This window comes from Fukomys damarensis, unplaced genomic scaffold (assembly GCF_012274545.1).
Source record: "Fukomys damarensis isolate Sample0158 unplaced genomic scaffold, DMR_v1.0_HiC HiC_scaffold_19, whole genome shotgun sequence".
In the NCBI taxonomy this organism is placed as follows: domain Eukaryota; kingdom Metazoa; phylum Chordata; class Mammalia; order Rodentia; family Bathyergidae; genus Fukomys; species Fukomys damarensis.
In genome coordinates, this window is record NW_022900931.1 from 62,051,258 (window position 1) to 62,062,114 (window position 10,857).

Sequence of the window (10,857 nt, forward strand, 5' to 3'; positions counted from 1 at the left end):
GCCGACGCCGAGGAGGCTCCTGCTGAGGCCGGGTCTCCCAGCTCCGCGTCACCCCCGGCCGACGGGCGCCTCAAGGCTGCAGCCAAGCGCGTCACGTTCCCATCGGACGAGGACATCGTATCCGGAGCGGTGGAGCCCAAAGACCCCTGGAGACATGGTAGCTACGGTGGGGGCGCGGGGGCGGCTCGAGGGGCACCCGGACAGGCCCGGCACGGAGGTGGCTCGATGCATTGCACTGTGTTGCTTTAGGAAACAATGGGCCGTTTAGAGTTGGAGCCTTTTAGAGAGGGAATGGCTATAGGATTGGGAAGGTGGAAAGCATTGGATTTCTGTACCCTGTCTGGTACGCTGAGGATGATCGTGTTAGGATTTAAAGCGATGGGCAGTTAAAGTTGGATGGTTTTTGAGGATGGCGGCCTTTGAGTTCATAGTTCTCCTAAAGAGGAAAGAGCAATTGAAGAGGAAGAATAGCTCAACATTGGCCCAGAAAAGATCGTTGGGAGAGTTTAATGGGCCCTCCGAGATGTCAGAAGGCTAAGTCGTCCTGTGCAGGCTTCAGAACAAGGGGTGGCCATGCAGATCACTTTCTTGGCTGAAAGAAAAACCTAGGCTGTGGCTGAGAGGAATTGGTAAATTCTAGGGGTGAGAAAAGGGAGTCAAGCTGGGTGTGATGATGCACGCCTGTAATCCCAGCCCTCGCTAGGCTGAGGCAGGAGGATCTCTGTGAGTTCTAGACCAGACTGGGCTACATACATAGTGAGTTCCAAGTCAGTCTCAACTACATAGTGAGGCCCTGTCTCAAAAAGAAAAAGAAAGAAAAGAAAAGAAAAAGGGAGTCAAATTCCCAGAAAAAGAGCAGAGATTGTGGTCATTTTGCTGCTGGGGGAACTAATCACGGTCTGCGTTAGGTCTTGGAATCAAAAGATAGTCACCACTGCATGCCTTCTCCTCCTCCCCTCAAAAGGGAAGCAGAGGATTGTCCATGATTCAGGAGCAGAGGAACTTTGGGGCCTGGCTATAGGAGGATCCCCTTTTTTTGTTCCTGGGAACAAGGTGGGGAATGTTTTGAAGTCAGGAATTGGAGTTTCTGGTCAGTAGGAAATTAGAGCCTTGAAGAAGTCAGGGTTCCTGGGTTGGGGGAGGAGCTTGTGGTGCATGGATTCTAGGCCCGGCAGAGAGGATTGGGCTGGTGTTGGAGGTGAAAGGGCAACCAGAGGGGTGTGTTGGACCCCCAGGACTGGGAGGGTGGAAGTTGTGCCCCTTTCTGTGCTGGAGTCTGCCAATAGGTCTGGAGCAGAGGCTGTGAAGAGAGGGCATTAGCTGGCCATGGCTGTACAGAACTTGATCAGCTGGGCCCAGGAAAAGGGAGGTACTGTTGCCAGTCAGTGGGCACTGGAGGAATTGCTCGCTTTGATGTGAGGGTGGAAAATGTGGTTGCTGGAAACTGAACACACAGGGAGCCCTACCATAAATGCCAGGTTGGCTTGTTATTGTCAAAGAGAGAGTGGTTAATTTAAGACTTGGCCCCCAGACCTCAGGGCTAGGTGGTCAGTATGGGGTTGGCAAGCATGGAGGGCTGGAAAGGAAGAGCCAGAACGGGCTCTAGCTATACTCTGGTGTCCAGTCCAGGGAGTTCATTGCTGGAAGGGTAAAGGCCTGGAGAGGTAGAGCAGGGTGGTTAAGAGCAGAGGCTGCAGGTGCAATCCTGACCCTTCCATTTGCTTACCTACCTTGCATCGTCAGGATGGTTATTTTAGAGCCTCAAGGCTCCGTTTTCTCATCTGTAAAGTGGGTGGCAATACCCATGGCACAGGGCATACAAGAAGACTAAGTAAAATCCTGTATGAAAAGGGGCTGGGCAGGGGGAGCCTTTGTGAAGTGCAGCTGTTGTTTTTAAGCTAGGTTGGTCATTTTAGGGGCCAGCAGCGAGGAGAGGTCGGTGGTGGTGGCTGGAGAGTCAGTGGTGAGTGTGGTTGGAGCGTTTGTCATGGGTTGTGGGTAAAGTTTCTGATCTGCAGTTTCTCTGAAGAGATTTGACTTTGTGGGATAGACTCATCTCTGAGCCCCCTATTTTCTTTTTCTGCCAATGGAGGCACTTGTATCTTGGTTGTGAGAATTAGGATAGCCCTTGTGTCTTGCCACAGATTGGTGATCTGCTCTTTCCCATGGGTGGTTTTGGAGAAGCAGCGAGGGCATTGGAGTAAGGCAGGATGTCATCCCCAGGAGGGTCTGTTCCAGCTCTGGGCGACAGCTTAGGTGGGGGCTCCTTCTGGGCTGGGGAGTCTCCTTCTTAGAGTTGGCCTGGCAGTGAGGGGGTTTTCTCGGGCCTGGGGTGAAGGGGTCTTTTCCAGTCAGTGATTTCAGACAGTGGGATTTTCGGGGCAGAAAAACAGAGGGCCTGTCATCACCAAGGAGCAGGTGACAGACTGCCCAAGGAGGATGGTGGGGTTGTCTGGCCTGCAGGCTGTGGAGGGCAGGCTCACCGGGGTGCAGGAAAGGATCCCAGGTACAGAAGCTTGGTCCTGGCCCAGCTGAGTGGACAGTTAGGTGGGCGGTGGGTCGATCCTGACCAGGGCTGGGGGCGCTTGGGTGGTCTGTGAGCCCGGGGCTGATGGAGTGTCATGCCCTACTGGGTGGCATGACCCCAGCCCAGGCCAAGAGGTGACAAAGAGCTGGTACCTGAACTGAGGGAGACTTGTCCCCCGGAAGCTATTGGCCTCTCAGTTGTCTTGGCTGGGGTTGCAGGAGAGTCCGGGCCCGCCCCCATAGGCCATAGTTTCGAGACGGGGGATCTGCCTGTGTCCTCCCAGTGGGCACCGCATGTCCTTTTATCCGTTCTCCTTGGTGCCCCTCCATGGGAGTGGGAGGGTGGGACTGAGTCTACCCCGTCCCTCTTTCCTTCTTACCTCCAGGAGGCATCTAGTAGCTGTGACAGAGGGGCTGAGCTGCTCGGGAGGAGAGGCCTGCAGGTCGGCCCTGACCACCTGGCTCTGGGGCTTCTTGCTGGGCACTGTTTCCCTCTGTAAAACAAGACTGGCATCTCTGCCCTGCGACCACCCAGGCTGAGAGGAGGGTGGCTGTGGGGGTGGAGAGCTGGAGCCAGGTGTGCGGGGAGGGAAGTGAAGCTTGGCGAGGAGGCGGTGGAAGTCGTGAGTGGAAGAGGCTGCTTCGGTGCTGCCAGGCTGGGCACGTGGGTGCCAGGGGAGGGGCACCGGCCAGCTCACCCCATCACGAGAGGCAGAAGCCGCGGCCACAGCTCTCTCCAGACCACGATGCAGGAATAACCCGAGGCTCTGCCGGTCTCCTGCTCGCAGCTGCTCGGTGTGGGGTTTGCAGGGCTGGTGTGTGAGAGGAGCTTGTGATCAGGGCACGTGACGGGGACTTGTCTCCCGCTCTCCCGTCCTGGGCTCAGCTTCCCGATCAGCAGTCCTGGAGTGTGACGCGACTTTCTCTGGCAGCCTGAGTGTTTTTTGGTGGGGGGTGGGGTAGTGGTGTGGTGTTTTCAAGTGCAGGTCCAAGGGGGTAGAGAGGCGGTACCGTCTGTTCTCATGGAAACCTGTGCTCACGTTCAGTCCTGAAACTGGTCCGACAGGTAGAGAGCAGCAGTCAGCAGTGCGGAGGCCCTGGTTTGGCACTGAGTGGCAGCCTTACTGGGGAGCAGGGAGTGGGGTCCAGGGGGCGGCTCTGATTTCATCTGGGCCCGGCCTCCCCCCTCCTGCTGGAGTAGGCAGGAGTGCTCTCTCTGGGCCTCCCGTTCCTGTCTGGTGTGCACTCCTTGGGGGGGGTCTAAGTGGGGACCCTAGTGCCTGCTTCTTCCTGTCCCCACACTCTCTGCCCCGCCCTGGCTCAGTGTGTCCTTGCTCTGTCACTGTCCCCGCGTCCCACTGTCCCTCAGGCCCACTCCTAAGGATCAGTGCCTCAATCCATGGGAGAGGCCTCACGCTTCAGGCCCGACTCTGCCCCTGTTACCAGCTGGGTGACCATGGGCAAGTCGCCCAGCTTCTCTGCGCTCAAGCTAAATCCATGAGTGTTGGTCGCTAGCCTGAGAGGCAGTCGGGGTGTTAGGACTCCAGCCTTCTGTGCAGCTGACTGGGCAGAGTGGCTCTGCCACCCTGGCCTCTGCAGGGTCATGATCGCGTGCCAGGGCTGGGTGTGCGCCTGCTCCCTGCCCCAGCAGCTCCTGGTGCCCGCACACCCAGGTGTGAAGCCCAGGTTCTTTGCCTCCTGCTCTTGGCTTGGGTTTGCCTGGCATCTTCAGTGCCAGGACAGAGGCCATGCGCAAGTTTCCTCTCTGACCCTGTATGGCTCAAGGGCTGATAGGGGTCAGAAACCCATGATGGCATTTGGGAGGACTTCTTGAGGCTGGTGAGCCTAGTGGGCCTAAGAGAGAGGCCCTTCCGACAGCTGGCGTGGCTGTCGCTGTGCCCGGGGCACCCTGTCTCCACTCTGCCTTCCAGACGGGGTGGCTTGGGAGCGGATCGATAGATGAGCGCTGCCTGCCTGAGCTGAGGTTGGGAGGCAGCTGCCGCAGGAGAGTGTGAGGTCTGGGCAGCCTTAGTTGTCGCCAGGCCGTGGCCCCTATGTGCCAGCCCTGGTCTAAGTGCCTTCATTGTACTGTCGCACTTAAATCTCACAGCCACCCTGGCAGGCAGGTGCTGTCCATCCCAATTTATAGACGAGGAAATGGAGGCACAGAGAAATGAAGTAACTTTCCTAAAGCCACGTAGCCGCCAGATGGCCAGGCTGGGACTAAGACCTGGGCGGTGCGGCCTGGAGCCCGTGCTCAGTTCATTGTGCTGTGTGGTTCCCCCTCTGTACCATAACCCTTTATAAAATGGAGTTGACAGGGACAGAGCTAAGGGCACTCAGGAGGGGTTACTGGGTCCCAGGCAGCGCCAAAGTCTCAGGAGGGTTTGCAGCTGCTGTCTGATGCTCTGTTGCCCTGGCAGATTTTCTGCTTTTCCCAGGGCCGCACCAGGGTACCCATCCTTGCTGCACCAGTGACTTGGTGACCCTGTGACTGGCGCTCAACCTGCCCAGGCACCAGGTGGAAGGGATTGGGGTGGAAGACAGACCAGTCCTTGCCTCTGGAGGTCACAGAGGGTGAGGGAGACTCCAGTAACAGCTCCCCACAGACCAGGGTGTGTGCAGGCAGAGGCGGGGAGGGGACATCTGATAAAGAGGTCACAGGAGCCAGCTAGGTGAGGAATAGCTTTCAGCAGGCAGAGGGAGCAGGGACATCACGGGACAGATAAGCTGGGTGGAGGCAGGGTGGGAGAGCTGCCCGTAGCTGGGCTGCAGAGGAAGGGCCCTGACAGTTGTGCACCAAACCCCTTTGGGTATTTTATTTCATTTTATTTTTTATTTTTTGAAGGCAGCGTCTCACTAAGTTAAACACGCAGTCCTCCTGCCACAGCCTCCTAGGCATGCTCTGCCACCTGCTTGAGAAACATTTTAAACACAACCCAGGAGACAAGGTGGCATGAAAGGAGCTGGCTGGGGGCCCAGCCATAGGCTCTAGGCTTCTCGTGGTCTCAGACTGGCTAATAGTTGATGATTTCACTGATTTCTGAGTCTTCCCTCCCTCCCTTCCCCAGCAGCTGTGCCATTGCCAGTGGTGTTGGTAACACCTGTAGGCTCCAGGGTCCCCACGTGTTCCCTCCTCACCCCTTGGTGCAGCCTTAGCCCGCCCAGCCCCTCCTGCCCTTGGTGGGGTGTTTTGGTAGTGTGCCCCTGGTGTGCCCTCTTCAGGTAGCTTCCTCCACGGTCCCCTCAGGTCGCCCACACCCCAGGGGCCTCACGGCATGTAGGTTTCCTGTCACTCATAACACCCAGAAAACCTCAATTTCTAGAACAAGTCTGGCCCGGGATTCCCAACGGGAGAATAGGGAGCCCATCATGGGCGTTGAGAACTGTAAGCCAGGTGTGGCAGTGCACACCTGTAATCTCACCACACTGGGAGGCTGAGGCAGGAGGATCACTAGCTTGGGCTCAGCCTGGGCCACTTGATGATTTAGCCAGACCCTCAAAGCAAATGTAGAAAGAGCTAGAGATGGAGCTCAGTGCAAAGGCGCTGAGTTTAATCTCCACTGCTGCGCCCACACACAACTGTAATAATGCAGGGGCGACAGAGAGCCCAGACAGGTCCAGCTTTGGTCTTGAGAGTGTCACTCAGCTTGTTGGCCTCAGTGTCTCTCTTTGTAAGCGGCTGGGATTAAATCAGTCGGTACCGGAACAAGCTGGCTGTCACAGGCGCAGTGAGGACACGGAGTGCTGACTGAGGTCAGGTCGCCGCCTGTCAGCCTCAGAGCATCAGATGTCATCCCCTCTGCCCTTGCCGGGAGGGACAGGCATGTGGGCTGGATGGCTGCTAGGAGCCGCATGCAGACTACACGACCTTGGGCAAATCCTGACCTTCGGTGCCACTTCCCCCCTTTGTGAAGCCATTTGGGCACAGCTTTGACTGGGAGGAGCTCAGAGCCAGGCCGGGGCCCTGTAGGCTGCAGCTGCGCAGAGAGGCTGGGGCTGATATTGCAGGTTAGGGTGGGTGGGAGAGGTGGACAGGTCCCCGGTGCTGGGACGGGGTTCAGATGCTGGTGCCAGGGCGCCTGGAGAGGTCCATGTGCTGGCCGCATTTCCTGCTGTGGGAAGGTTCCTCGAAGGCAGGACTCACCTCCCGCGTCGCCTGCCCCCAGAGCCCTGTCCGTGTGGTATCTGGCTCCCCACAGCCTCTCATGGATGATTGGTGGTGGGGAGGGGCACGGTGGGCATCCAGACACCGTTTGCACCCCTCACATTCCTGCAGGCAGCCGGCTGGAGCTGCTCTGATGAGGGGCTGGACGCCTGCTGCCAGCCGCAGCACTTTGGCTCACGTGGTTTGCCTGGAACCGGCTCCCCTCCCAGCAGGAGCCTTGTCCGTGAGCAGGCGGGTGGCCTCTCTTGCAGGCTTGGCAGTTGTGGCCACCGGAGTCAGACTCGTGTGCCACCTCGAGCTCGTGTTCCCCAGCCTCCTCCAGTCCCAGGCTCTGCCAGCTGCCATCAATCATGTAGTCGGAGCTGCTTGTGTTGGGGTTAGCCTCCCACTTTGGCACCACAGGCACCTTCCCACGGAGCTCACTTGATCCCAGAACAAGGGGGGCAGGGAGTGAGAGGCGCTCAGAGATGAAAGCAGAGCCCCCGAAGTGACCAAGTGTAAGGGTCTCGCTTCCAGTGTCACAGTTACATTTCATGGCGTGCTTACTGGGTCTAAGCTGTGTGTATTCATTCATTTCTTTTTTTTGGAGAGATGATCTTGCTGTGTAACTCATGCTAGCCTTGAACTCTGTGTAGCCCAGGTGGGCCTTGAACTTGAGATCTCCCTGCCTCAGCCTCCAGATTGCTGAGATTGCAGGCATGAGTCTCTTCACTGGCTTGTGTTTTCTTCACAGTAGCCTGAGGGGAAACAGGTTGACGGGTGGGAGGGCCACAGAGAGCCTGGGAGCTGGTTCCCCAGCAGGGAGGTTCTGCTCTGGACACGTAGGCTGAGCTCCTTCCCGCACCGATGCCCAGCTGCCCGCCTGCCCTGCCCAGCCCACGGTGCCCCTCGCCAGCCCCCTGCCCTCCTCAGCTGACTCCTGCTCATCCTTCCGGCTGGCTTCTGTCACCTCGCTTAATCCCTAGGCAGAACTCTGCACTCGCCCAAGTTCCCATGGCTGCCTCGCTGTTGTTATTTGTTTAGCCTGTCTCCCCCACTGGACCAGACGTGGCGGCAGCAGTCTGGCTGCTGGGAGCAGCTGAGCTGCTGAGCCCTTGGGAACCTTAGGGACTCCGGCAGAGTGGTCTACTAGGGAGTGGCCCGGCTGGGTGTTGGGAGCCCCTGTCACTGGGGATGGGGCCTCAGAGCAGTTCCGGGTGGAGGAGAGGAAGATCGCCGACTGTTCGCGCACGCACCTGTTCCTTCATTCCCTGCTGCCTGGCAGCTCTTTACCATTGCTTTGCCTCCTGCTTGCTCTGAAGGCCAGTCTGCTCCTTCTCCGGCCACCCGCAGAAGCCACAGCAGTTCAAAAAGCAGACCTTGTTACTCCTGTTGTTTCCCACCGTGCCGGTGACCGTCCGCAGCAGCTGGGAGCCAGTGTGACCTGGCCCTGCCGCCCTCCCAGCCAGCCTGGACCCTCTTGGCTCTGCACCACAGGCTTCGGGCCATGCAAGGAGCTCCCACATCACGTCTGTCCCGGAATGGCACCCCCAGCCTTTCCCCACAGCCCACACTCTAGCCCAGCCCGAGCACCATGAGGGCAGGGTGCACTTGGTCTGGTGCCACTGTTCTCCCCTGGGCCCGGCCTGCGCAGGGGCCTGTACGGCAGGTGGAGAAGGAAGTACAGTGCCATGCTGGTCTCAGCACAGCCCCTGTCCTCATGTCACCCTGGGTCCAGAAGAGGAAGCAGGAAGGGAGGAGGAGGAGCTGCAGAGAGGGACAGCCAGCCAGCCAGCCTGGAGAACGGCAGTTTAGGATGCAGAGCCGTCTTTGTCTGGACTCGCTGTGTGTCGTGGGCCGGGACACTGGCCGAGGTTCTGTGTGTGTGTGTGTGTCTGCCATCTGTTGGGCCATCTCTCCACCTAGGGGAGTAAGCGGATCCCTTATGGGGTGGGAACCCAGGTTCTGGTACCTGCTCTGCCTTCCTCCCTTCGTGACAAGTGATCAGACCCCCTGTGAGGCAATGCCACAGGGGTCGGGAAGCCTGCCAACCCCCCACTTAAGCCGTGGTGACCTTCTTGTCCCCCGCTTCGCCCTCTGTTCTGGAAGCCCCTTCTCTTGAGGGCCTTTACCCACCCTGACCATGGTGATCATACCGTGCTCCTGTGAGCCACCTTCCTTGCTGGGCCTGGGCTCAGCCTCAGGATCTGCATGCCGAGCTCTTCTGGGCTCCCTGTCCCAGACCTGGCTGTCTGGGTCGTCCCTGTTGTCCCCAAATGGACCAGGGGCTCCAGAGAAGGGCTGTCTCTGTCCCTGTTGTGTCCCCAGCGCAGCTCCAGGCGCAGAGCTGTTGTTCCCTTAGGATGGAGTTGGGTGGGATGGGCAAAGCCCAGAGCTGGTGTCCTCCTGGAGCCCGACTTAGCGCTGTCAGGGCTGCCAGCAACTGCTGGGCCCCCTGCCTGTGCCACTGCCCAGCTGACCGAGACAGCAGGGTTCAGGGCCTTCCCCTCTGGGGAGGAGTCCTTACCAAGAGTGGCCCAGCGGCCCAGGGCAGTGGTCAGGACTGGTGGGTTTAAAACATGGGTCTCTGTCCTCCCACCTGCCTGCCTCCCACCTGCCTCCCACAGGAACTTGTTAAGAGTAGAAAGGCGTGGCTCTGGATGGGAAAAAAATTGCTAGTCACTCCTCTGTCAGAGGACTGATATCTAGAATGCATATAGAGCCCCTCAATAAAAGACAACAACAACAACAGAATGAAAAAAAAAAAAAGTAGGCAAGGGCCAGGATTTACCTCAGTGGTTCCACCGCCTGCCTTGCAAGCAAAAGGTTATCCCTGGTACCAAAGGTGGGGGGCAATTTAAATGAATAGACACTTCTCAGAAGAAGTACAAATTGTCAACAAATACGTGAAAAAAATGTTCCCTATCTCTGGTTCATTAGAAAAATGCAAATTAAAACAACATAGATTCTACTTAATCCAGAAAGAATGGCTATCATCAAGAAATAAAATAATAACACATGCTGAGGAGGCCACAGGGGAGAAAGGAACCCTTCTACATTGTTTTAAACTAGTACAACCACTATGGAAATCAGTTTGAAGATTTCTCAAGGGCCAGGAATTTAGCTCAGTGGTTCTGTCCCTGCCTTTCAAGGACCTGAGTTTGATTCCAGGTACCCCCCACCCCACCAAAAAACGGAAAACCAAGATGTCTCAAAAGTAAAATGAGAAATTCTATTCAACCCAGGATTTTTTCTTCTAACTATCTTTCTGAAAGAATTAAAGATAATATATTACGGTGATATATGCATAGCGTTTTGTTTTGTTTTTGAGGCAAGGTCTCACTATGTAGTCCATGCTGGCCTTGAACTCACTATGTAGCCCAGGCTGGCCTCAAACTTGCGTCGATCCTCCTGCCTCAGCCTCCAGTACTGGAATTGCAGGCCTATAATGGGGCTGTGGGAACCAGGCTCCATCTCTAGCCCCAGCCTGTGGTGCTGGCTGAGCCCCCCTTTTTCCCAGAGCTGGGATGATAGTGTGTACTAGGAAAGATACCAGTACCTTGGCAGTGTACTTTGATTCTTGTGTAACCGTAAAAAAAAAAAGCCAACAAAACAGGAAGTCGAAAGAAGAGAACATCACATTACATGGGAACCTTGCCATCTGGGTTTTTTTCCCCTTGGTACCAGGGATCAACATGGGACCTTGCTCTTTTGAGGCAGGTGGTGGAACCACTGAGCTAAATCCCCGGCCCTACCCTTATGGTTTTTGAGACAGGGTCTTGCTGTGTAGCGCAGGCTGCCATCGGTCTCCCAAGTGTGGGCTGACTAGCACGAAGCACATGAAGTACATGCATTGCTATTTGTCTGGGTTTTTTGTTTTTTTTGTGTGTGTGTGTTTTTTTTTGGTAGTGGGGATTGAACTGAGGACCTTGTGCTCGAGGTAGGAGCTATGCTACTAAACTGAATCCCTGGCTCAATCTGGGATTCTTGTTTTGGTTTGGTTTTTTTTTTGGGGGACAGGGTCTCACTATGTACTTGAGACTGACCTGGAATGCGCTATGTAGCCCAGGATGGTCTCGAACTCACATCAATCCATCCTCCTGCCTCAGCCTCCTGAGTGCTGGGACTATAGGCATGCGCCACCACACCTGGCATGGGATTCTTTTTTTTTTTTTTTTTTTTTT

The 10,857-nt window shown here is 56.5% G+C and overlaps 1 protein-coding gene and 1 long non-coding RNA gene across 2 annotated transcripts in view; one reads left to right on the forward strand and one right to left on the reverse strand.

The window, feature by feature from the left end:
- Ppp1r37 (protein phosphatase 1 regulatory subunit 37) overlaps positions 1-10,857 on the forward strand; it is a 35,826-nt gene that overhangs the window by 2,301 nt on the left and 22,668 nt on the right. The window contains exon 3 of the mRNA XM_033766002.1: positions 2-157. Coding sequence (XP_033621893.1) covers positions 2-157 — 156 coding nt within the window. The remainder of the gene's footprint in view (position 1; positions 158-10,857) is intronic.
- LOC117286876 lies at positions 542-3,566 on the reverse strand. Its single transcript, XR_004518019.1, has 3 exons — positions 3,225-3,566; positions 2,907-3,020; positions 542-592 (listed from the first exon to the last, which is right to left on the reverse strand). It is a non-coding gene; the product is annotated as an uncharacterized LOC117286876 (long non-coding RNA).